The sequence below is a fragment of the Labeo rohita genome, chromosome 2 (assembly GCF_022985175.1).
Source record: "Labeo rohita strain BAU-BD-2019 chromosome 2, IGBB_LRoh.1.0, whole genome shotgun sequence".
NCBI classification, from domain to species: domain Eukaryota; kingdom Metazoa; phylum Chordata; class Actinopteri; order Cypriniformes; family Cyprinidae; genus Labeo; species Labeo rohita.
This window is the reverse complement of record NC_066870.1, coordinates 30,369,655-30,397,224: the sequence shown is the minus strand read 5'-3', so window position 1 is coordinate 30,397,224 and position 27,570 is coordinate 30,369,655. Positions and strand designations below refer to the sequence as shown.

The window sequence follows — 27,570 nt, the reverse complement described above, 5'->3', positions numbered from 1 at the left end:
ACACTAACATTTCCATATGCATTTGAAATTTTGCAGTGTAAATGCATTTACAAAGAATATCTGTAACTTAGTCCAGACTAGGGGAATTGTAATGTTTAAAACATTTTTATTATGTAAATATATATATTTTTAAATATTTTTTTGCATTGAAAAAAAGTATAGATTTTTGTTTGTACATGCTATGAATTATGGTTCTTAGAAAGAAAATTGGAATCAGCATAAAATGGCTTCAGCAGGTTACACAAACACACACAAATCGGAATCAGCCTAGAAAACTGCAAATGGTGCAACACGACTCTCTTGTGTACACGTGTGCGAGACTTATCATAAGCTAGAGAATACGTTTTATAAAGTTTTAAATATGGCTATTTTTCTTAGGCAAGTGCATCGATTCACTTTAGAATGCCTTTATTAACTTTCTGCACTGCAAAAAATGCTTTTCTTCTTGTCTTGTTCCCAGCCAAAATATCTAAAATTGATAAAATAAGTTTTAATGAATTCAAAATGTAATTAATTTTGGCTGGAAACAAGACAGTTTGCAGTGTAGAGCTGTGTGGAGTACTTTTTATGATGGATAGATGCACTTTTTGAACTTCAAAATCTCAACACCCACTCACTGCCATTATAAAAAACTTGGAACAGCCAGGGTATTTTTTAATATACCTCTGATTGTATTCATCTGAAAGAAGAAAGTCATATACACCTAGGATGGTTTGAGGGTGAGTAAATCATGGAGTAATTTTCATTTTTGGGTGAACTATCCCTTTAATTTTGCACTTTCAATAAAGCAGTAAGTGAGTGTCTCACCCGTAGCGATGTCGTACCACATCTCTGCTGAGACGTTCGGCCAGGTATGCTCCAATACGGTCCAACTTCTCTGGCGCTGACACTGCATAAAAAGTCAGCTTCTCCATATCAGATTTCACCAGTCCATCCTGAGGAACAAAAATTGTATATAAATAGTAAAATACAACTAGAGTTTGACTGGAAAACACCACTTTCTGCAATAATCTTGGACTACTAAAGTGTCTGTGCTGTAGATGCATTATTGTAATGTATTCATTTATAATTTTTCTGTATTTTACTAGTTAAAGAAAATCTCCTACTGTTGTTAATGATGATTAAATAATCCTAAATGTTTTATAAATAATCTTATTAGCAAATGTTAATTTTTCTGGACTACTCTGGTTTGTAATTGTAATTGATGTCTTTGTACAAAATATTATTTGAAAGTATTAAAAACTTCGGAGAATATTTACAGTTATTATTTTTCTACTGAATATAAAAAGTGTTATTCAACAGAAAGCGTCATCAGTAGAAAATCACTTTTACCCAGAATCCCTTAAGAGAAATAAACTCCTGAAGCTCTCAAAGTGCTAATTAACTTAACACGATTTTAACGTACGGTACATAACATGACTGCAGGGAATCTGTCTCTCTCTCTCAGTCTGTGTGTGTGTCGATGGAAACAGTCACACCGTCTCATGAGAACATTACTCACATTAAGCCTTCAGAGAAAACAATCGTGTGTGTGTGTGTGTCTGTGTCATTCCAATCAACACAGCTAAATGTTAATGTGATGAATATGGAGTAACAGCAAGGCTAAACCTTCCCAGTGTGTGTGTGTGTTGGTGTACATCACCTTTTCAAAACTGCAGAACAGGTCAAAGGTCAAAATGAAAGTGTTAATAATATATACTCATAATAACAAAGCCAAGACATTTCTCTCCAACAATATGAATAACGAGCAACAGCTGCTAGTCGACGGTGCTTTAAATTTAGATTGATAGTCCATGCAGCTTCTTTCTTATTATGCATGGCATTTACTTTAGCTGGTCTCTGAGGACAGGAGGAGCCGATAAGAATATATTTTGATCACAGCACTTGAACTTGAATGTGTCTGAATCCCAGTGCATGAACCCTGATATAAAGATGGTATTTAAAGAAGCATTTATTTAAAACAACCTTCAAACATGCATGTAAATGAGCAAGACTGCAGAATTCTACAGAATTTTACTTCCAGAACAAACATTTACAGATAATTTATTTACTCTCGTCATCCAAGATGTTCATGTCTTTCTTTCTTCAGTCATGAAGAAATTGTATTTCTTGAGGAAAACACTTCAGGATTTTTCTCCATATAGTGATTATTGAAGATTTTAAAGTTGGAGGAGAATTTTTTGACATACCCTAACTGTACTGACCCGGATTACACAAAGTACGCATGCGCATCGCAGAGCTAGACAAGGCGAGCATTTGAGGTTACAAACTATATAAATATAATTTTTTTTTTTTTAGAAAGTACCTGATCGTTTCACTAGATAAGACCCTTCTTCCTCAGCTGGGGTCATTTAGAGCCCTTTGAAGTTGCATTAAACTGCATTTTGGAAGTTCAAACTCAAGGGCACCATAGAAGTCCATTATATGGAGAAAAATCCTAAAATGTTTAACTCAAGAAACATAATTTCCTTACGACTGAAGAAAGAAAGGCATGAACATCTTGGATGACGAGGGTGAGTAAATTATCTGTAAATTTTTGTTCTGGAAGTGAACTTCTCCTTTAAATGAATCTATAAAACTGTATTAAATGCAAATTATACAGTAAGATACAGATCAGGCCAATATTTCGACCATTTTAAGATTAACAGCTAACATCCGTTGCTTAGTCAGTGAACAAGATGTCAAACGGAAAATTTAAATAAATTTAAATTCTATCAGGCACAAAATCTATGAATAATCTTGTCAAATGGAAAATTAAAATACATTCCAAAGTTTCAAATATTTTAGTGAATTTTAAGATTCCACAGACTGTATATAGAGTTTTACTTCAGTAAGTTTCATTCTATATATATATATAGAATGAAATATAAACATGTATGTAAATATATATATATATATATATATATATATATATATATATATGTAAATATATTTACATACATGTTTGAAGGTTGTTTTAAATAAATGCTCTCTCTCTCTCTCTCTCTCTCTCTCTCTCGAAAAACTGAATTTATTATTATTATTATTATTATTATTATTATTATTATTATTTTACAAAACCAAGACGTAAAGCAATTAAGATGGACAATCTGGGGGACAATTTGGCAACCCAGAATATTCCATTCCATTCTATTATTATCCAGAAATTCCTTGCATTTCCATGCATTCCAGTGAAATGTTACCTTGGGGTCCTCTGGGAAAATATTGTCCACTAGACGCTTGTAGCGTGGCCTCAGAGGACCACAACACCCACACACACCTGTGAAAAGAGAGAAGAAGTGTTACGAATACAAACGACACACAACCTTGACGTTTTGAATCAATTTTGTATGTTTACTGTTCAGTCTGCATGAACACGAATGATTCCAGCGAGTCTGAATTTGTGCATTTAATGAAATAAACAGATCTAAAGTACCGTTCTTACATCTTTCTGCACGGTTTTGCAACAGTTTTTTATTTTTTACAGTTTTTTAAGCATCTCCTGCCAAAACATCACATTTTAAGATGGTTTGTTAAGTTAAAAGAAGTTCAGCCTTTACAAATGTGCCTTGTGACACATGCTTTCTGTTGCATTTCACTGTGCTGTGTCTAGCAGTTTCAGAATGCAAGAATGGCCCTAATGAGATAGGACAGAAATGCAACATAAGCAGTCTGACACATACATTCAGACTTCACCCACTAGCCAATAAGAATTTCAGAATCTACACACGCATTGGCTGTCAGGATGTAATGTGTATGTGCACTGATAAAAGGCACAATGCAAACACACAGTGTGTGTGTGTGTCAGTGTGTGCGATGCCACACAGTTTGAAGGGCTGATTAATTATTAAAAAAAGTCAAAGAAGAAATCTGAGAGCAGCAGAGCAGCCACTACACACACAAACACACGCACACTTCTCATATTCAACACACACACGCTGCTCTGACAGCCCTTCACCAGCTAGAGCTGAAATTGTTCATTCAAGCAGTCCAACATGGATAATAAATCTGGATTGCATGTGCATGCATGTGTATATGCTAACAGAAGGTGTTTGTGTGCATGTGTGTGCGTGTGTGTGTGCATGGATTGTAAAGTGAGATGTGGAAAAGGAGCCGCCATTATCAGCTCAAACACCTGATCCAACTTCAGAAAGACGAAAAAAGCGAAAGATGCTGCGAGGGAGAGAAATAAATAAAATAGTGAAGGATAGCAGCTGAGCGAGCCAAATGTGACAAATGCATCAACAATCTTACTAACAAAGGGTGTGCAACAGGCTTGTATTAATCATCACAATCACACAAACAAACACACACACAGATACCAAGTCTGCTAAGGAAGGATCTCCTCTCCCAGGTGTGTCTGTATCTGAAGGTCCCGTCAGCTTCTGAGCGCGGCACCTGCCTGTACCTCCTCATCATGACCTCTGACCTTTGTCGAATCCTTTAGACCCCAGGAACCTCAAGCCTGGTCCAAACAATGACCTTTTTGCCTTCTGCTTCAACCCTGGTCTGAGACTTAGACACACCTGAACCGAATACCTGCATGAGGACTCGCCCTCTATTGGGACTGGCAGGAGAGCCAACCAATTACGGATGAATGGAAGTTACGCCTACTGTGGTCTGTCTGTGAGGTGACAGACAGAAATGAGAACAGGACTCTGAAAGAATAAGCTTACAAATAAATAAATTAATTAATTAATTAAATTAAATATTTTTTAAAAATAATTCAAATAAAAAAAACTTTTAAAAGTTATAAAAAATATTAAAAAATCAGCAGTAAATAATGAAATATACACACACATACACAGTTCAACAGTTTGAGATCAGTAAGATTTTTATTGTTTTTTTAAAGGCATTTCTTCTGCTCATCAAGGATGCACTTATTTGATCAAAAATATAGAAAAAGCTGTAATACTGTGAAATATTGATACAATTTAAAATAACAGTTTTCTATTTTACTATTCTGCCAAAAATTATATACTCATGTGATGCAAAGCTGACTTTTTATCATCCATTACTCCAGTCTTTAGTGTCACATGATCCTTCAGATATCATTTTGATTTATTAACAATATGCTGATTTATTATCATTGTTGGAAACATAGTTTTTGCTGCTTAATATTTTTTGGAACCTGTAATACTTTTTTCAGGATTCTTTGGTGAATAAAAAGTAATAAATAACAGCATTTATTCAAAATGGAAATATTTTCTAATAATATAAGTCTTTACCATTACTTTTTATTAATGTAACAAGTGTAACATGAATGTGGAAATGAATTTTTCAGTTTACATTTTATTAACGTAAACTGAAAAAAAACAAAAAAACAATTAACTTCTTTCCAAAAAACAAACAAACAAAAACATCTGAACGATTGTATATTATTACAAAATATTAATTTTATTAAACAATACAGTTCTATTTTATTTTTTATTCAAAGAATCCTGAAAAAAGTATCACAGGTTTTAAAAAAAACTATTAAAGAGCAAAAACTGTTTCCAATATTGATAATAAATCAGCATATTAGAATGATTTCTGAAGGATCATGTGACACTGAAGACTGAAGTTACAATGATGAAAATTCAGCTTTGGATCACAGGAATAAATTATGTTTTAAAGTATATTAAAACAGTAAACCATTATTTTAAATTGCAAAAATATTTCATAAAATTAATGTTTTTTTTTCTGTATTTTTAATCAAATAAATGCAACTTTGATGAGCATAAGAGACTTATTTAAAAAAAATTGTATGTGAGTGAGTGTGTGTGTGTGTGAGATATATATATTTATAATTTTACAGTAACTTTATTATTTATTACTTTATTATTATTTATATATAATTTTAGATAATATAATATATTATATTATATTATACATTTTAAATCTATTATATATATATATATATATATATATATATATATATATATTTTTTTTTTTTTTTTTTTTTTTTTTTTTCCTTAGTTTCTTAATTTGCAATAATATATGGAAATTACATACATTTTAAACACCCCATATAAATTATTATAATGTATTATAATGTCCCTCTACAGTATGTCAGCTTTAACTTCAGAAACACTTATGGAAAACGCAAATAATATTAAATAAATAATAAAATAACTAAATACCAAAGACATTTACAGTTTCTACAAAATTTCCTGTGAGCTGGCTAGACAATGTTATTTGGTGACAAATCAGCAGAATTCACAACAACCACGTTCTATACATCATACAGAAACAAATATTTAGGTTTGAAAGGAATAAAAAAATACACAACCATAATCAACAGAGCACTGGGGTCTAAACAGGGCCAGTGACAATTCAAGCAAAAGAATGGTAATTCCAAATATGGGTCCATTTTGATTTCACAAGTCTTTGTTTTCTCCGTCATACATTTCCAAGAGGAAAGCTGTATTTCGTAACACAGTACACACAGCCACAGCCACAGCCACCAGGGGGCGCTCGCCTTGTGCGGGCCACCCCAGAGCAGGGTGCAAATCCTGCTTCCCACTGGTGCCTGTTGAATCCCCATTACTGCCAACACGAGAGCGTCTGGGGAAATGAAGAGATTGATTCAGTGCCTGCAGAGAAAATCCTCTTAACCTTATGAGGACCTGAAATAGCTTAAGAGTTTGAAGAGCGAGAGCAGAGCCCGAGAGAAAGCTGCCATAACAGAATTACCATCTATCTTAGAGACCGACCATGATGCATAATAATGAAGGCAGAACTTTAAGACCTTTGTGTGCACATGACATAAAAACAAAACAACCTGTGGGGAGTAAACTAATTAAAAAAAAAAAAAAAAACATTTATATTCATATTTGTTTAACTTTCTACAGAGAAATAAGCATTGTAGTCAAACATCTGTTTTAATCCACCACAAGATTTTAAATATAGTAAACATTCTAAACTAGAACTAGAGTTTAACCTCTGACCTTTCATCTGTGTGTGTTTGCTTTAGTGTGTGTACTTAAAACCAGCTTTCTGTTCATATTTGAAGCTGAAGACCAAAGTCTATGATGTAAAAACCCATAATCCTTTGCCATCTGACAGAGTACAGGTAGAGTCCATACTAATACACTCTCCCAAACCCACCGATACGCACACTGTGCTAAATTTACCAGCATGGGTCGATGTAGTGGAGGGCAGATAACAAAATATGCATGAGCTAGTCAATACGAAGCGAAAAAAAGGAGAGAGCGATGGAAACGGAAAACGCCTTATCTCTTTCTACCATCCGCCCAGTTTTACATTTGAGAGAAATTCAACCATTTACACGGTGTGCATAGTCTGTACATTCGCCGTGAACATGTGAGATCATTAGCCCAGTTAATAATTCCCATAATGCAACAGAAATGCCTCCAAACTTCTAGCTTTTAAAAATATGAATGACATCTGGGAACACGGCAGGCAGCGATAATTTAGGCAACAACAAACAAAATCATGTGTGCCTGCATTCTGTGTTTTGGTTCTGAAAACAGCATGATGCATGAATGGCATTTATTCAGGCAGTATGTAAATTTGCTGTTTCTAACACATAATCCCTCTGTTTTTCTCTCTTATTCCATAGTTCTAATTAGTAATCGACCAATACGGCTTTTTCAATGACTGAGGCCAATATTTAAAGATCAGGATGATCGATGTATTGCTGAAGGGCAGTTGACACATGACATAGCTGCACATGAATGGTCAAAATGCTTGGCTTGGTGATATATTCATGTAAACATGATCTGTTGTATATAAAAGCCATGTTTCATCCACAAAAAATACATTTGGTCATTATTTATCACCAAAACCTGTCATTTCAAACTTTTATGTTCTAGAAATAAAGTTCACATTTGAAATGACATGTAGGTGAGTAAATAAATGATACATTTTTGGGTGAACTATCCTAGAATAAAATAAAAAAAAGATGAGATAAAACATCTGATATGTGAACGTGTGATTAATAATAACCTCAATAACGGCAAGGGAAAACACTGCTATTTTTTTTCATAACTTAAAGGACTTCCAGAATAAAAAAATCCTGATAATTTGCTCACCCCATGTCACATAAGATCTTCATGTTTTTCTTCCTTCAGTTGAAAAAAAAAATTAAAGTTTTTAAGGAAAACATTCCAGGATTTTTCTCCATGTAGTGGACTTTAATGGTGCCCAACCACTGAAGGTCTAAATTGCAGTTTCAATGCAGCTTCCAAGAGTTCTATATGATCCCAGATGAGGAATAAGGGTCTTATCTAGTGAAGTGATCTGTCATTTTCCAAACAAAAAAAAAAAAACAAATTATATACTTTTTAACCACAAATGCTCATCTTGCACTAGCTCGACCTCACACATTAGTAATCATGCACATGTAATGTAGGCCGAAGTACAAATTTACAAGTACAATTACAAAGCGAACGTGCATTGAAAGTCAAACTCCCTTTACAAAAAAAGGTAAAACAACAATGTCGGATGATTTTAAAGTTGGAGGAGAAAATGATATGATTAAATGGGTATATACATTTTATTTTTCTTAGAAACTGACCGATCGTTTTGCTACATAAGAGCGCTATTCCTCAGGCTAGGATCATGTAGAGCCCTTTGAAGCTGCATTGAAACTACAATTTGGACCTTCAAATCAATGGGGCCCATTGAAGTCCACTATACGGAGAAAAATCCTGGAATGATTTCCTCAAAAACCTTAATTTCTTTTCGACTGAAGAAAGAAAGACATGAACATCTTGGATAACAGGGGTGAGTAAATTACCAGGACATTTTTATTCTGAAAGTGAACTAATCCTTGATTAATATTGATGCACTGAAATTTTAACAACCTTAAAATAAAATAAAATAAAAAAAATTGGTTTTAATCAAAATAGTTAGATTTTGCCTGGGTTCTTCCAAATGGTTACCACCAGATAAGCTCCAAATACAGTGATGAATTGAAATCACTGATGTTTAATTAGTGCTTATTAGCATTTTGGCTGCATCAATGTCTATTTTACTCAATGTCGATACAACAGGCACACAGGACAGCAGAGTTTATGCACTTTAGCATGAGCAAAGTCATCCTAAAGTAGCAATATGTAAAATTGCGTTCAGGTGAAATATCTATAGGCTGCTCATTGCCAAATAACTTTACAACGACTGGTTTAATTTGTCACCTGAGAACAAGACACCCTGAACAGAATAAAGAGTTACCAAAATGTAATCATCCGAAGAAAAAAACAGATCGCGGAAAGGACTTCCCTATTTGCCTAAGGCAAATGTCAAATCGATTAATCGCGATTAATCGCAATTAATCGCATCCAAAATAAAAGTTTGTATTGTGCATAATATATGTGTGTGTACTGTGTATATTTATATGTAAATAAATATACACACATACATGTATATATTTAAGAAAAATATGTCATTTACATTTTGGATGCGATTAATCATGATTACCCGATTTGACAGCACTAATTACAGGTAATAATGTTTTTCGCACAAATTGTTTTGCTTTGTAAAACTTCAATATATCGTCAGGACACAGATACTAATTTTGTGTTGCCTGATATGCTTTTTTTGACTCTCAAAGTGACAAAGGCCATTGATTTGAATTTTGTTTATTTACTTATTGGCTATTAATTTATGTTTAAGTACAGTTTACATAATTTATAAAACAGCTTTTTAATTAATGCCATTTAGTCAACTATTGAGGTAATGAGTTTTTCACATTTGTATTTTATATTTTTGTAGAAATATATCAGTACTTTAATTTGTTAGTGAGCTTGAAATGTAATTAAATGAAATTAAATTTAATTTACTAAATTAAATTTAATAACTTTAATTTTATTAAATTCATCTAAAATTACGGCCGGTGCAATCATAGACATACACATGAGACAGTTTTGGTATGCTGTTAGTAAGCGTCAAATTAATTTTAAATTACATTTAAATTAATTTAAATACATTTAAATTAAATTCATCTTTGAATCATTGTTGCTACAATCACACATTCTGGAAGTGGAGCTACCACTTCTATTAAGCAACCAAAAAGGCTGTTATTGGCTGATGATCTCAAAACGCCCAAATATTGGCCTTGTCTATATATTGGTCAACTGTTAATTCCAATCAAAGCTTTTTCACTGTATATTTTGCCATTAAAGATATTTTCAACTGTCAGGCTGTATATTTTAATATTTCTATACATTGCACATGCTGCAAAATGACCTGAAATCAAGCAATCAAGGACACACGGACAAAAAGCAAGCACAAACACTCACGGATCAGACCTACCAGCATCAGCGTTCTCTGAGTCCATGTCTGTGTCTGCTCACTGGACCTGGGAGACAATCGCTCTCTTTCTGTCTCTCTATCTTTCTCTCTCTAGGTGCTGTACAGTGCAGGAAGTCTAACCATATTCTATAACACACTCACACACACACATGCACGCATCTGCATGAGGACAGAGGGGTGAGCAGTATTTAATTCTGATGATGCTGGTGTTTTGGCACATTGAAAATTTCACCGCAGTGTCAACACGAGCATCTGACCGAATAATGCCACCATGCGCACGCACACTCTTGACCAACACAAAACACACGCGCCGCCGCCGCTTTCCCTTGATGTTTTCCCTCACACTGAATCTTCACTAGTCCACTGTGCATATGAATGAGACATTGCTGAAAGGAAAGCGAGGAACACCAATACAAAACAGATGACAGATCAAACACACACAGATCAAACTCTCTCGCACACTCAAAACGGAAGATCAAACTTTGCTTTGCAAACATGCACATTATCATCTCAAAGCCATGAGAGAGGGAGAAAGATCCTTGAGAGAGAGAGAGATAAACAGAGAGATCCTTCAGAGAGAGAGGGAAGCGGAAAGATCCTTGAGAAAGAGAGAGACAAGCTGGGCGGTCACTGTCTCCTGCACACAGACATTTCAACTGCATTTACACTGTCAATCAATTGTTTTTTGTTTTTTTTTCATAGTATTTGAACAGATTAAATCTAAAAACATATCTGACACAGCAACTTACTGCAATATGAGAAACTTTTAACATCTCATGCTGCTTAGATATCCAAGCTGAAAGAACAAAAAGGCATAAAATCACATTGAGACAGCAGTTCTCATTTTCAGCAAGGTGTGCAAACTACAAACTAGCTAGCAATGACTTCTGTATCCAAAGTCAGGATTAGCCAATGCTTTGATGTGAACAGAAACTGTTAAGATTGTGCAAACTTAAGTCCTCTGTTAAAAAAAAAAAAAAAAAAAAAAAAAAAAAAGATAATAAATAAGATTCAATTTAATGCTGAAAAAAAAAAACATATATTTTTATTTCTTTAATTTATTTTTCTTTTTTTTATTTTTCATATATTTTTCTATTTCTTTAAAATAAAATAAAATAAACAATAAGAAATTAAAAATAATTTATTTTAGTGGAGAACTGGATTTTTTTTTTTTATTAATGCAGATTCCAAAAGCTTGACTATTTGGACTTGAGTAAGATATAATTTGGCAATGACTTCTATATGCAAAGTGAAGTTCTGCCAATGCTTTGCTGCCAATAGAAACTGTTGGCAAGAGTGTGCAAACTCAAGTTTTATTCTTATAAATTCAATAAATAAACTTTACATTTTAAATTAATAATAAGTGCTGTTGCTGTTAAATATTTGTAAAATAAATAAAAATAATAAAATTAATAATAAGTGCTGTTGCTGTCAAATAATATTAAAATAAAACAAAATAAAATAATTAAATTAAATATCATTAATAATAAGCACTCTTGCAGTTAAATAATTAAAAAATAAATAAATAAAAAAATCATTTAAAAATAATAAAATAGATAAAAACTATAAAAATAAAATAAAATAAATTGAAACGAAATCAAATCAAATCAAATAAATAGCCCTTTATTTTATCAGAGAACTGTGTAGTTCACAAGTTTTTTATTATTGTCCTCCAGATTCCAAAAACTTGATTATTTGGACCGGAGTAAGACTTATATTGCAAAGATTCCTATATCCAAACTGAGGTTTTGCCAGTGCTTTGCTGCCAACAAAAACTGGTAAGACTGTACAAACTTTAATAATAATAATAACTGTCCTTTATTTTAGAGGACAGCTATGCAGTTGACAAAAGTTTTTGTTTTTTAATGAATGCACTCCCTGGTCCAAAAATTGATTGTTTGTGCCTGAGCAAGACTCAGCTACGTAGTTGAGAAGTTTTTTTTTAAACTTGATTGTTAGCGCCTGATTCATTAAATGTAAATCCGGAGCACAAACAAAGAGAATCACATTATGAACTTGAATTAAATTAAATTCTAAACCTTGTCATTATCCAACATGGCAGACAGGTCTGATCAGACGTAAAAACAATCACTTGCCACTCAAGAAAGGTTATTTAATAGATTGCATACTCAAACCTACACATGAGTTATCAGGGCAATCAACGAAACCAAGAACCAGTTATTCATCTTATGTCACAACATGACTGACCTCCTTGCCAGATTTTACAGTGTTTTATTGAACTTCTTTAAGAATTTTAAAGTGAAGAACACGCAATATAATGCTGTAATAGTAAAAGTACTACTAAACAATATTTGATCGATAGTCGCAGTCAGTGAACGTCTTAAGTGAACGTAAACAGACAGGAAAAATTAAGTCCGATTTGTACCCGCAAAACATTTACAGAATCACTTTTTCTCTCCATTTCCCTCTCTCATCCCATGTGAAGGATAAAGGGCTCGTCTTACAGGGTCCTGACTGCCCAGAAATAGACTGTGTGTGTGTCAGAGCAGAGAGGTTATCATACTCCCTCTGAGGGGTGTGGGAGTTGTGTTTGTACTTCAGTGGAGAGGTCACCCTACTCTCAGTGTGTGTGTGTGCGTGTGTTGTACTTCTCTTCTGAGTGCAGAGCGTCAGCAGCAATAACCCTCAGGGGTGTCTGGTCTACTGCGTCAAACTACACATTACGCAATCTGACGAAATAATGCAACACTATAACTATATCACAAATGACACACTAAATGCCACACAAAACTACATCACATGTGAAACTAAACAATGTCACAAACATCAATAATGTAAACAATACCAAAACAGTAAAAATATGGAAAATTGAACAATGCCAAAAAAACATGCTAAACTGAACCAACAAAACCACCACAAAGTAAAATTAACAAAGCAATACCTAAATGTTAATTCCAACAACATCAAATCTTGTAAACATTAAACAACCAAAAAAACTTGTAAAATGAAAAACAATCTTGCAAGCTAAATAACACCAATACATGAACAAATGGCATAGAAAACTATACTATATGCTAAACTAAACATGCAAATCAATGTCACAAACATTAAATGTAACAGCAGCCAATAACAAAACCGAAACAGTACTGTGCAATGATAGAAATGTCTCAAATTACATACATTAGAGTTCAGTTATACTGTTTACAAAATGTTAGATATATTTGCACAGCTAACAGTGGGATGGACTACTCTATGATACTTAAAGGAGAAGAACAAAAATTTACAGATAATGTACTCACCCCCTTGTCATCCAAGATGTTCATGTCTTTCGTTCTTCAGCCGTAAAGAAATTATGTTTTTGAGTTAAACATTTCAGGATTTTTCTCCATACAATGGACTGGTATGTTGCCCTGATTTTGAACTTCCAAAAGCGGTTGTAAACTATCCCAGCCGAGGAAGAAGGGCCTTATCCACTGAAACTATCAGTTGTTTACATTAAAAAAATACAATTTAAATAGGGAGTAGTTGAGGGAGAATTTTTCGACATACCCTAACTGTCATGAACTGGAACAAAAACAGTTCAGGCAGAGCGAGACAAGACGAGCGTTTGACATTAAAAAGTTTATAAATTGTATTATTTTTATGAAAATAACCCATCGTTTCGCTAGATAAGACCCTTCTTCCTCGGCTGGGATCGTTTACAACCACATTTGGAATCGTTTGAAGTCGCATTTAAACTGCATTTTGGAAGTTCACAATCGAGGCACCATATCAGTCCATTATATGGAGAAAAATCCTGAAAAAAAAAAAATCTTTTTGGCTGAAGAAAGAAAGACATGAACATCTTGGATGACAAGGGGTGAGTACATTATCTGTCAGTTTTTGTTCTGGAAGTGGACTTTAAATGTCAGTGTGAAAATAAAATACAACTTGCTAAATTAATATAGAATTCAACTTACATGTGGTCAAATGTGAGTGTACACTACCAGTCAAAAGTTTTTGAACAGTAAGATTTTGAATGTTTAAAAAAAACAAACATTAAACCCTGTCTGCATTTATTTGAACTGAAGTACAGCAAAAAGAGTACAATTTTGAAATATTTTTACTATTTAAAATACTGTTTTCTATTTTAATATATTTTAAAATGTAATTTATTCCTGTGATTTCAAAGCTGAATTTTTAGCATCATTACTCCAGTCACATGATTATGTTGAAAACAGCGGAGTAGAATTTTTTTCAGGTTTCTCTGATGAGTAGAAAGAAGAACAGCATTTATTTGTTGTTTTTATTATCACTATGATCGACTTAAAACATCCTTGCTAAAGAGAAGTATGAATTTCTATAATTTCTTTCTCCAAAAAAAAAAAAAAAAAAAACATTTTGAATGGTATAGTGTATAATGTTACAAAAGCTTTTTATTTCAGATAAATGCTGATCTTTGGATCTTTCTATTCATCAAAGAATCCTGAAAAAAATGGACTCAACTATTTTAAATATTAATAATAAAATGTTTCTTGCACAGCAAATCAGCATACTAGAATGATTTCTGAAGGATCATGTGACACTGAAGACTAGAGTAATGATTCTAAAAATTTAGCTTTGATCACAGAAATAAATTACATTTTAAAATATTAAAGCAGAAAGCAGTTATTTTGAATAGCAAAAATATTTCACAATATCACTGCTTTTGCTGTATTTTGGATCAAATAAATACAGGCTTGGTGAGCAGAAGAGATTTCTTTTAAAAAAAAAACATTAAAAAGCTTACTGTTCAAAAACTTTTGACTAGTAGTATGGCTTTGAATGTGACTTAATCAGAATATACTGTAGAAATCAGACGTCACAACAAAAGAGAAAATATGATCTCAAATAATTTTTTGAGTTTTATACCGACTTTAAATCCAACAACACCAAAAGAATCTTAAAACAACAAATACCCCAAAACACTAAACTAACTAAAGAAAACAGAACAATTCTGCAAACACAAAACTAAATGAAATCAAAACCACAACAAAGTCGAAAGAAAAGATTATCACAAACATCAGCCTAAAATACCGTACAAGTTGAAAAGGAAACATTTTCCTTTAATTTAGTTAAACTTGTACTAAAATAACTGAAAATTAATAAAAAATTAAAAGGAAAACTGTGACAATAAAAAATACTACTAAAAACTACAGTAGTATCTTAAAGATAACAAACAAAAGATAAAGATAACAGACGATGTCTCTTGGCTGCAGGAGACTTCTATAAGCTCTTCAGGAACATTAAAATCAGAGACGTCCAAAAACATTACATAAGATGTCCATCAGAAGGATTTTATGCTGACACTAAATCACATGCCAGTGCCACCTGCTGTCAAGGTCCATGGCATCAGTGCCAACACCTCAACAGAATCTGACATGACTCACTGTCCTGCATGAATCATGGGCAAAACAGATTGCATTGTCAATGACCGTGGGAACTCTGGGAATGCCATGGTACTACCGAATGATTAGCATTTTCATCTACCTAGTCACTTAGGGAGAGAACACCAAAACAATGTAATACCATAGTACTTTTTGTGCTTTCCTGTTAAAGCAGAAGCAGCAGGGAAGAGCTGAGATCAGCAAAACCCCAGTAGGCTAAAGATACTGACTCATTCTCACATACATACACTGCAGCACAACATTGACACCATAAACCGTCTTAAGTTAATGACAGAGGGACGAGGGCTGTGACCGGCTGGGGCTCGGGTTCGGGATCTTACCGGTAGGCATTCCTCCACTCGGTTCCGTCCAAACGGCGTCCGATGCACTGGATCAGATCAGTTTGGAAGGGGGGCTGGTTTCGACATATGGATCCGAACACGTCTGGATCACACACATACAAACACACACACACACATACACACACAAATACGGATTAAGCGAATCCTATCAGAACCCGTCACCAAGCTTAAACTGACGGCTATAAAAACACATGATCAAAAATGGCGGTACGGTGTCTTGTGTTGTTAATAATTAATAAAGTAAAAGAAAGAGAGTTGTGTGTGAATACCTGTAGATGCAGATTAAGCGCAACACATCCGCGTTTCCTGCTTCACATTCCGCGTGACGTCGGGACACGCCAACACGGAAGTGATAGTCGAGCGGCGCTGCGTCTAGTTTGAAAAAAAACACACACACACACACACACAACGGGGATTCACACGGTGAAACAGGTGGGTAGAAGAAAGCAGTTGTTTACTTTGTTAAATTCAATTATACTAACACGTCAACAAGGCAATTTGTGTGAATATTATCTGCTCTCCCATCCAGCTTCTAAAATTAATAAGCAGGGCAATCTCAGTTGCTTTTGATTTAGGTTAATGAACTGCTCTTGTGTGTGTGTGTGTGTAGGTTAGTGGATAAAAAGTCATTAAAATATCTATTACCGCTCTCAGAGTTTTGCATGGCATATAGCTAGATTATTTTTACTCTCATTTTCTTCTTAAAGGAGGTAAACACACACACACACACACACACACACACACAAACTTTTATAATTTACTCTTTAATAAATGTGACTTTGTCATTTTTTATGACACTCTGCAAGAGACATTCTGTTGCTTGGTTTTCCCATGCCAGTACAATACACTAGACCTTGCAAACATCAAAAAAAAAAAAAAAAAAAAAAAAAAAAAATATATATATATATATATATATATATATATATATATATATTAATATTAAAAGGCACCACAGAATCATCATAATGTAGTTTATTTCATTGGTTTTCAATTTTTAGGTGCCATTGACACCCAGTTATGATAATTCTCATGCAAGGGACCCCCATCCTAAAATTTAAAAGGCAGCTACATTCATGTATAAACATCCAATTTGCAATCTGAAAAACTAATATTATAAATAAAATATCATATGGAAAATATTTAATTTTTTATGTCACATTTTTCTACTCACTTTAGGCTTTTTCTGTTAGGTGTATTATTTATTTATTTTAATCAAAATTGTAACATTTATTTTTCAATAATTTATTCATTTTCATTTTATGTGTTTATTATTTAATTATATATTTAGTTGGATTTTTTAATACTTATTTATTTTTACATTTTTACTATTTTTCCTAAGATTTTTCACAGACCCATTGGTACTACCTTGCAGTCCTGGACCCAGTTTTGCTGTATTCTAATTTATATTCAAAATCATTTTATCCGGTTCATAAAACCGTTCCCACTGATTTTTCATGAATTTGACTGATTCGCCTCTCAAGTTCAACTTCAGTACTTATTTGGTCTCCATCACCGGTTAATAGTCCATTGAATGAAAAGATTATCAACGATGTATCAACTTTTACATTTTGGTATTGTATCGTTTCAGAAAACTTGGAATAACATACTTACATAGAATAACATGCCTACATAATTCAGGTCTTCATAATTTCTCATTTTATGTTCCACAGAAGAATGAATGTAATGGCATGCAATCTGAGTAAACTATAATTATATTTTTGGGGTGAACAATTTCTTTAAAATTATAGTAGAGGGTTTTCTAACCCAAAGAAGTTTGTTGTACATATGCTCTCAAAGGAATAGTTCTCAGAAAAATGAAAAACCTGTCATTAATTACTCGCCCTCATTATCACCCGTAAGACCTTTGTTCATCTTCATAACACAAATTAAGATATTTTTGATGAAATCCAAGAGCTCTCACTCTTCCAAAGATGTACGAAGGTGAATAATTAATAACAAAACTTTCATATTGGGGTATTTAGTTTTCATTTATCCCTTTCAGTTTTAACAGGTCAGGCCACTAGTTGCAATTTTAAAGTTATTACTAATAAATTAGTTTGTTTGTTCCAGCTGGCTTTTTATTTCTTTTGTTACAAAAAACTGCCACTTCATTACAACACATTATGGACAGAATCTGATCATTTACAGTAGTCATAACGTATAATAATACAAAGCCCAGTAATGTCTGTCTGTGTCAGACCTCCTGTGTATAACTGGATTATATTAGGATAAGCTGAAACCATCCAGTCAAACAGCCTAAGCTATGAGGACCTGAGCGTGTGTGTGTGTGTGTGTGTGTGTGTGTGTGTGTGTGTGTGTGTGTGTGTGAGAGATAGAGAGCGAGAGAGAGAGAGAAAATACACAGTATTAAGATAAGACCTTTGCTTTACAGGAATTATGTGTGATTAAGCTCCATTTTATCCAAGCATCTGTTAAAACACTGAAAACACACTCAGTCACTCAATTCTCATGCGTACTTACAATAGGTGGGTTTACACTGTCTAATGGCTTAAATGTTTAACACAATAGGCTAAGGGAAACAGCAGTGCTGTTGAACAAACTGGTTTGGTACAGCGCTGGCATCTACAGATACAAACATTTGCATAATAATTACTGAAATGCTGGCCAAATAATCCTATTGCACCAATAATCTCCATCAAATCTGTGTGATGTGATTTCTCCCTGTGGCCACACACACACACACACACACACACACACACAGTGTTTTCTGCCTCATTGATATTGGTGGTTTAATGAAGCATGAAACTTTGGGCAGTTTGATTGATTGAGTAATGGTTTAGCTGTGTGTGTGTGTGTGTGTGTGTGTGCAAATGGCAGCTGGTATTGCCAGTCATTCCGTAAAGTGCTGTAGTTATTTGAATATTGCATGCATGCACACACACGCATTGCAGAGATCGCACCTAAAATATGCACTTTTCTTTTTGCATATGCATTTAACCTAAAATCTAGATGTTTAAAATGATGTTAGTGAATACAGATACAGACAAACCCACACATACTCTTGCTTAATTTATGTGAAACTTAAACCTGTTTACATTTGAAACATTTTTTAACAGGACAGTGTGGAAAATTGTTAAATGAAATTTTTTTGTAAATAATTGTTAAATTTACTAGCAATTTCTAAATGTGAAAAGTGTTTATTATGACAAAATATATGATAAATGCTGTTTTTTTACTTCAGCATTGTGCATTTTTTTAGTGCTGGGCAACAATTTATCATGATTAATTGCATATATGCAGTGCATATTTATTATGTATATATAAGACACACATGCATGTGTATATTTGAGAAAAATATGTTATGTTTATATATTAAATATATTTATATATACTGTACATTTTATGAATATACATGTAAATACACATAAATATTTTCAAAATATATACTGTATGTGTGTGTCTATATATATATACATAATAAATATACACAGTACACACACACACATATTATGTACACAACTTTTATTTTGGTTGCCCAGCAATACTTTTTTTATATAATGCTTTAAAAGTACATTTATACTTATAAAGAACATGCTAAAACTAAAGTAGGGCTCATCCATTATTACATACTTACACAACATGTCCACCTTTAAGGATTTTCAGTTTTCCACCTACAAGCTTCACACTGAGCTTCAGATCAATATTGACCCATAGAACAACTGTTTGTGTGAGAGAGAAATAGACAGTTTGATTTTTTTTTTTTTTCTCTCTCTCCAGAGGGGGTTTGACATTTTTCACCATCTAGCATTTGGGTGCAATGTCTATTCACTGTCTTCAGTCGAAATCAATGTATGGATGGATTGCGTAATAAACACGCACATGATATTTGCAACTCTGAGAGACTTTTGAATATCCTCTCAAACCCCTGACAAGATAAAAAAAAGTAGACTCCTACACAATGATTAACAATGACAATTATTTTGTTTTAAAAATAAAGCTGGGTCGCAGTGCGTCTTGTTTTTATAAAATGTCTGCGAAGCGCCCACAAACATTATTATGTGTCTGAGAGAACAAATCACTCTGTCAGAGCCGATTTCAAAGAATGAAGATCATGAAAGACATTGAATTGTTGCTGGTTAAATTAAATGGCTGCTTACATAAAATTTAAGGTCAGCTGTGTACAACACAGAAATCTTCTAATAGTAAACTGCCTTGGCATTGCTATCATTATTAACCACACAGTGCTACTGTAGCCTGTTTAGGTTTATTTTCTTAGCAGATGCATTCTCAAGAGGCGTAATAGAAAGTACATGAAGTGGCAGTTACTGGGACAAGCAAAAAATCAAGTCAAATGCTAAATTTAGACTCCCAAGCACTAGGAATAATACCAAGATCATAATGCAGGACAGACAGAACCTGTCAGGAAACACTAGTCATTAAGGATGAGTCAATGGGTCTTGTAAACTCAGAAGAAATATGACTGTAGTGCAGATTCGTGGGAGAGGATGTGCACATTCGAGGTAAAGCTCTAGGGTGATGAGTAAGCAACCGCTCGGATGCGTCAGAGTTGAATTCAGAGATCTTTTCTGAGATGAGAGCAGATTAGAAAGGTGAAGTGTATAACTGAGTTGTCAGTTTATTGGATTGGAATGTGTGAAGATGCAAGATCAGTTTGAAAGCAAGCAGGAATGCAGTGAATTGGATTTCTGAGAGCTCGACTGCTATTGAAATTCCTACAGACGTTTTCTGACATCCTTGTTACGCTTTGAAGTATTTATGAATGCAGCGTATATACATTGTGTATGCTCTTAGTACAACAGAAAGAGTTAATTCTGACATTTTTTCTTTTATTTGCCATGATTATTTAGTGTTTCCCCTAGGTTTACAGCTTTGGGGCGGTGGGGAGAAGGGGATCGATGGAGCACGTGTGCCGGTACCCAACAGTACTTTTTTTCCGTACTTTACTTTCTCTATAATAACAAAAACATTTATTTCAGTGAAAAAAAAAAAGTCCAAAACTCTCGATTTTAACATTTTTAACAATAGGGCCGTACAATCTTTTTCTTTCTTTTTTAATTTTTTTTTTTTTTTCTGATAAATCAAATGAAGGGATTAAACATTTATTTATTTTTAATTCAATTGAAATTAAACCCTTTTATTTTTTGGCAAACAAACGAAGGTTTACTGTTAAAATTAATACATGGAAGAAAATATTCTGTTAAAAGGTTGTAATATTTATTTTTATCATTTAATTGTTTTATTTAAATTGGCCAGAAATAGAAATATATAAAGACGTACATTATACTGTACAAAAGTAATACAAGAGTAATATATTTCTGTTACACATACTTTTATTTTGACAGGTTGCCGTGAAGTTTCTGTGTGTATACAGTATGTCGTGATGCTAGTTTTCTCAAATGAAACGGTAAAAATTACATGAAATGACTCTCACAGCAGCTCTGGAGATGAAGTTCATGTGTTCATGTCATTATATAATGAGATGCAGAGGCCGTAAATCATTGTGTGCTCAGTATTTGTGTAGTAAACCGTAGTAATAAAATTACTTTCATACATACAGAGCCAAGTGGAACATGTAGGATTCATATCTAAACCGTCTTTTTGTGTTTTAATATTCACAGACGTCAGTCCGTATCGCGATTCGAATTAAGTGACAGACCCAATTTTGATTTATTCGTAAAATAATGACAGGGGAAACACTGTTGTTCATTAAGTTGTCATGCTTTTAAAGTCAGCATGAAATCAAAAAGAACAATAGTTGCATACTTAATATGTTTCCTGTCTTTTTGTGATGGATTTTTTGTTGCATGTTGCACACAGTGTGCTTGCCTTCGTAACCTTGCATCAAAACCTTCTCAAGTTTTTTTTTTTTACTCACTAAATATCATTTTTGACTCTTATTGAAGTAAATGGACTACAAGTGAGGTTTTATATTTATTGTAGTAATATGTAAGTTTGTTATCCAATGTTTGAAACTGTGTGATCTGAAATAAAGAAACTCACAGTTAATTCATTATTCTAGAATAATTCTTAATATTTACTTGGTATTTGTTTTGATTCTCGCACATATGATTTCTGCCATGATTTGGCTGTCTCAAGACAAATTTTGTCAATCCTAAAAAATGACTTCGATCCAAAATTTGTAGTGTAAGTTTGACATGTTTGCCGACAGCAATTTATGACCATTGTGTTTGTGACCAATTTTATGATTAAATTCTGTCAATGTCAGATGTTTTGAGGGACAAAACAAAACTGTCAAATCAAGAATCATCAAGAGGATAATTTACCCAAAAATGACAATTCTGTCATCAAGTTGTTCCAAATCTGTATGAATGTCTTTCTTCTGCTGAACACAAAAGAAGATATTTTGAAGAATGTTGGTAACTAAACACTTTGCCATTGACTTCCATAGTATTATCTTCCATAAAAAGCAACTCATACAGGTTTGGAACAACTTGATGACAGAATTATAATTTTTGGGTGAACTATCCTTTTAATGGGTTTAAATTAAATAATATCCCTTTAAATTGTTTTGTGCCATTGGCAGAATTTCAGTAAATGATTACAGAAGTTTAATTTTGGGGTGAACTGTCCCTTTAATAACCTGATAACTGAAAACATTAATTCTAGATTGTCTGGGGAAGTTGTATAAAACTTTGATAAAACATTCATTTCTTATGTGAAGTAAATATGGAGTAGTGTTTCATAGGTGTGGTTTCAAACCATGAATTCAAAATCTCAGTCCACTGAATTGTAGGCTCCTGTAAAGATAACCATTCTATTTTGGATGATTAAAAACCGTATGCAATTAACTTGAAGTGATAAAAAGGAATTAGCATCTGCCTGTGTTCTGCAGTGTGAAAAATTAGGAATTTAACATTCAGTCTCAAAGCTCTGAGTATGAGATGTGGTTTTCCCAAAGCATTATTAATGTACTTGTGGAACTGTCAATCATATTTCATTCCAGTGGAATAGATTTTGAACATTATTCAGAAGGAAACAACTGTAGGTTTTGTGAACAGACATGAGCTTTTGAATAAAATCAGCTTTTGAACACTCGAGTGAATGTGAACGTTTCAGTAGTTGTCAGAGAGAACAGGTGAAGGTTGGTCATTTTACTTTTTCACCTCAAAGAAACAATTCAAAATGAAATCGTGCTGTTCAGAAAGACTTCTTTTTCTTTCTGCAATGTATCTTTTATGTCACATTTGACATCTGATTTGACATGAGTATAATATACAATCTGATGCCATATTTTTAAAGTTGTTATTACGTTTCTGTAAAGTCTTAAAGTAGGGCATTACATGTGAGGGAAAGTGGGTTTATGAATATGTAAATGAATGTGACTCACTTGCCCCTGTGTTTGTTCACTCTTTTGTGTAAAGCTGCCGTGTGTAATTTCACCCAACCAAATTGCAAAAATGGTCTTTCCCAAACAAGGTTTCGCAAACTCTCCATCTGTCTTTTTAGTATTATTTTGTTAAAGGAGAAGTCCACTTCCAGAACAAAAATTGACAGATAATGTACTCAGCCTTTGTCATCCAAGATGTTCATGTCTTTCTTTCTTCAGCCGTAAAGAAATTATGTTTTTTAAGAGAAACATTTCAGGATTTTTCTCCATATAATGGACTGATATGGTGCCTTGATTTTGAACTTCTAAAATGCAGTTTAAATGCAGCTTTAAATGATCCCAAATGTGGTTGTAAACAATCCCAGCTGAGGAAGGGTCTTCTGTAGCTAAACGATCCGTTATTTTCATGACAATAATACAGTTTACATACTTTTTAATGTCGAGCGCTCGTCTTGTCTCACTCTGCCTGAACTCTGTTTTTGTCCGGTTCATGACAGTTAGGGTATGTCAAAAAAACTCCCATCTCATGTTCTCCCTCAACTTCAAAATCATCTTATATCGCTGTTTTACCTTTTTTTAAGGGTGTTTGATCTTCTTTGCATGTTCACTTTGCAAAGACTGGGTCTGTACTTCTGCAGTGATGTATGATTTTGAAATGATTTTTGAAGTTGAGGGAGAAAATAAGATCTGAGTTTTTCGACATACCCTAACTGTTTTGAACCATAGATAAGACCCTTCTTCCTCGGCTGGGATCGTTTACAACCACATTTGGGATCGTTTGAAGCTGCATTTAAACTGCATTTTGGAAGTTCAAAATCGGGGCACCATATCAGTCCATTATATGGAGAAAAATCCTGAAATGTTTCCCTCAAAAAAACATAATTTCTTTACTGCTGAAGAAAGAAAGACATAAACATCTTGGATGCCAAGGGGTGAGTACATTATCTGTAAATTGTTGTCCTTCTTTAATTTATCTGAATGCAGTAGTTGACCAGTTTGAAACAGAAATGGCGACCCTGGACATGGACGTTGAAGATCAAGTTTCCCCTCCAGATCATTTACTAATATCCCAATGGTAATGCTTCTTTTTCAGATCTGTTGTTATTTGATATTATCACATAACTTGTTTTATATTAGTGACAAAATACCTGTAACCGCTGCACAGCAGGATTCTAAAACAATGTATAAATGGTTATTTTGCTTTTGATAAACATTTTTTTCACTCTCACAGACTAGATACAATCAATCAAGAGACAAATTTATTGCAGAAGCAGACGTGCGTACAAAGCATGTGAGTTTGTATAGTTGTAAACAGATTTTTAATAGAAAGTAAGCATACATTTAAGAATATAACATTAAAAATAAAAAAGAGAGACCACAAAACCAGTGATAAGATTTAGTTTTTTTTTTTTATTGAGATTTATGTGTCATCTGAAAGCTGAATAAATAAGCTTTCCATTGATGCATGGTTTGGATAGGACAATATTTGACCTATTACTATTTGAAAATCTGGAATTTGAGGGTGCAAAAAATCCAAATACTGAGAAAATCGCCTTTAATTTATTTCAAATCAAGTTCTTAGCAATGCATGTTACTAATCAAAAAGTAAGTTTTGATATATGTATGGTAGGAAATTTACAAAATATCTTTATATAACATGATCTTTACTTAATATCCTAATGATTTTTGGCATAAAAGAAAATACAATAATTTTGACACACACAATGTATTTTTTGGCTACTGCTACAAATTTAACCGTGCTACTTAATACTGGGTTTGTGGTCCAGGGTCACATATTGTCATCAGTTTCAAATAGTAAATGATGTTCTTTTGAATTTTCTGTTCATCCAAGAGTCTAAAAACATTTTCTGTTTTAAGAAAAATATTGAGCAGGATAACTGTTTTCAACATTGATGATGATAATAATAAATGTTTCTTGATCAGCAAATCAGTATATTAGAGTGATTTCTGAAGGATCATGTGACGCTTAATAATATTAAGTTATTGTAAGTTGTATAATATTTCACAATATTACTGTTTTTACTGTATTTTTGAAGTTTAGACTTCCACAAACAATTGAAAGGTAGTGTAAATGTACATTTAAATATCTTATATTCTTTTTTAATTTTCACTTTTATCTTTTGAGTAATTTGGTTTAGGACTATGTCTCTGTACTGCAGGGTTATGAACGGAACAGATTTGATATGGAGGGTTTTCATTATTTATAGTTGCGTTAAGTGTACTCTCTCATACTGTGAAACACTGCCATCGTCTTTTTCTATCTCACACACAGAATGTTGGCCGCCTCCAAAAGGGAAATTCAGACTAAAAGTGACAAAGGCTAAATGAAAGAGTGACGTGCATGAAAGTCAAGCTATAAAAAGAGGAAGAGAAACTATTAATTATGAAGCAGGTGAGAGAGACACAGAAACAGGCAGATATGTGTATTTAATTATAGGCATAGTCTGTGATTTGTTGTTTGCTGTGATATTCTGCTCGCTTCTTCCTACTTCTTCACGTCTCTCATAGTAACGGCAGCATGTGTGAACAGCGCTGGACTCTGGGGCTGAATTTTATGGATCACTCCCACAGTTCTGGAACCTAAAACATCAACAGCAGAATGGGCTGACAGGTGGCTGAATCCAACACACATACACACGACACACAAACAAACACATGCGAGCCTGCACAAGACAGCATGTAAGCAGAAATGTGGGTGGAATTATAGGAACTTAAGTTTTAACTGCTTGGTTTCTTTCTCTGTTTCTCTTAGTTTCTCATTTAGTTTGTGACATTTAACCTTGTTAGAAATCAGAGGAACAAATTAATCACTTTCAAGTGTTGTTTTACTTTCAAGATTGTGTGACTTGTCAGTGGAATTCTGACAAATGTTTCAACAGTTTTTTATTTTGACAACAGTGAAGGCGAGACATTATGGCGCATAATGATAATAATTAAATGATTGCTTTTAAAACACATTGTTCAATGCAAATATGATGGGAAATGCAACGGCAGAATAATTACCAAGGCACTGTTTTTGAAAAAGAAAAATTTAGAAAAAAATTATTGATTTAAATTATCCACTCCAAATGTGACCCTGGACCACAAAACCAGTTGTAAGTCGCAAGGGTATATTTGTAGCAATAGCCAACAATACATTGTATGGGTCAAAATGATAAATTTTTCTTTTATGGCAAAGATGGGTCATGTTCCTTGAAGATATTTTGTCGTAAATATATCAAAACTTAATTTTTGATTAGTAATATGCATTGCTAAGAACTTCATGTGGACAACTTTAAAGGTGATTTTCTCAATATTTTATTATTATTTTTGCACCCTCAGATTCCAGATTTTCAAATAGTTGTATCTCGGCCAAATGTTGTCCTGTCCTAACAAGCCATACATCAATGGAAAGCTTTTTGCTTATTATTCAGCTTTCAGATGATGTGTACATCTCAGTTTCAAAAATGATTGGTTTTGTGGACCAGGGTCACATGTTTGAGCAATATTAAGTACTATTGATTAATATTTGTCCAAAGGTTTGGGACTAAAACCCTATTGTAATTTTTATAATGGTCACGGATCAGTGATCTCCATGTAAATCTGATTGTGCAGACCAAACTGTAAGTTGTAGAGACTTGAAACTTGGAGGGATGGTAGCAGCAATCAAACAGCAGCAATCAAAAGTACAAAAGTCGGGTGGGACTGTTTGACTCGTGCCCTTAAAGGTCTGAGAGAAATTTGAAAGAAATCAGCCACTGATATTGCATTTTTTTAAGGGCGTAAACGATTACAGTTTTTTGCACATACACGCAATATTCATATCATAAGATAGAACTCCTTATTCTGGACAGCTTTGCCTCTAGAACCACTGCTGTCAATCAAATCATTTGTTAGATGATTGATAAGATGTAAAAAACCTACTTTTGCGTACGAGTCCTTTTTCACTCAGTCTGGAAAAAACACTACAGTACAATTCTCTGGACTCTCTAGGCCAATAATTATCAAAAAAAAAAAAAAAAAAGTTGAATTTTGCCCTTTGGGAAGCTATAATGGGGATGTTTAGAAAAGGGGCCTGTCCAAACTTATCCCAGATCCTATAAAGCCTAAAGGAAAACTCTAAACTTCACGAAACCTGCTGAGCACATGCAATTTTAAATAAGCATGCAAAGTTTTAAGGGGATCAGACCACAGCTGGTGCTATAACAGTCATAACCGTTAAAAAACATAATACTTACATGGTAAATTACCTGGTTTTACCCAAATGTTTTTTAAA

The 27,570-nt window shown here is 33.5% G+C and overlaps 2 protein-coding genes across 4 annotated transcripts in view; one reads left to right on the top strand and one right to left on the bottom strand.

Annotated features, from left to right (window-relative positions):
- The window catches only part of efr3a (EFR3 homolog A (S. cerevisiae)), a 48,941-nt gene extending 32,606 nt beyond the window's left edge, over window positions 1–16,335 (bottom strand). For all 3 annotated transcript variants that reach the window (XM_051127082.1, XM_051127064.1, XM_051127072.1), the window contains exons 1-4: window positions 16,234–16,335; window positions 15,944–16,046; window positions 3,183–3,259; window positions 808–935 (exon numbers count right to left, since the gene is read on the bottom strand). In XM_051127082.1, coding sequence (XP_050983039.1) covers window positions 808–935; window positions 3,183–3,259; window positions 15,944–15,953 — 215 coding nt within the window. In that variant the 5' untranslated portion in view covers window positions 15,954–16,046; window positions 16,234–16,335. The remainder of the gene's footprint in view (window positions 1–807; window positions 936–3,182; window positions 3,260–15,943; window positions 16,047–16,233) is intronic.
- adcy8 (adenylate cyclase 8 (brain)) overlaps window positions 16,293–27,570 on the top strand; it is a 74,507-nt gene continuing 63,229 nt past the window's right edge. The window contains exons 1-5 of the mRNA XM_051127051.1: window positions 16,293–16,396; window positions 24,279–24,369; window positions 24,526–24,585; window positions 25,588–25,707; window positions 25,824–25,926. The gene's annotated coding sequence lies outside the window, so the exon portion shown is untranslated. The remainder of the gene's footprint in view (window positions 16,397–24,278; window positions 24,370–24,525; window positions 24,586–25,587; window positions 25,708–25,823; window positions 25,927–27,570) is intronic.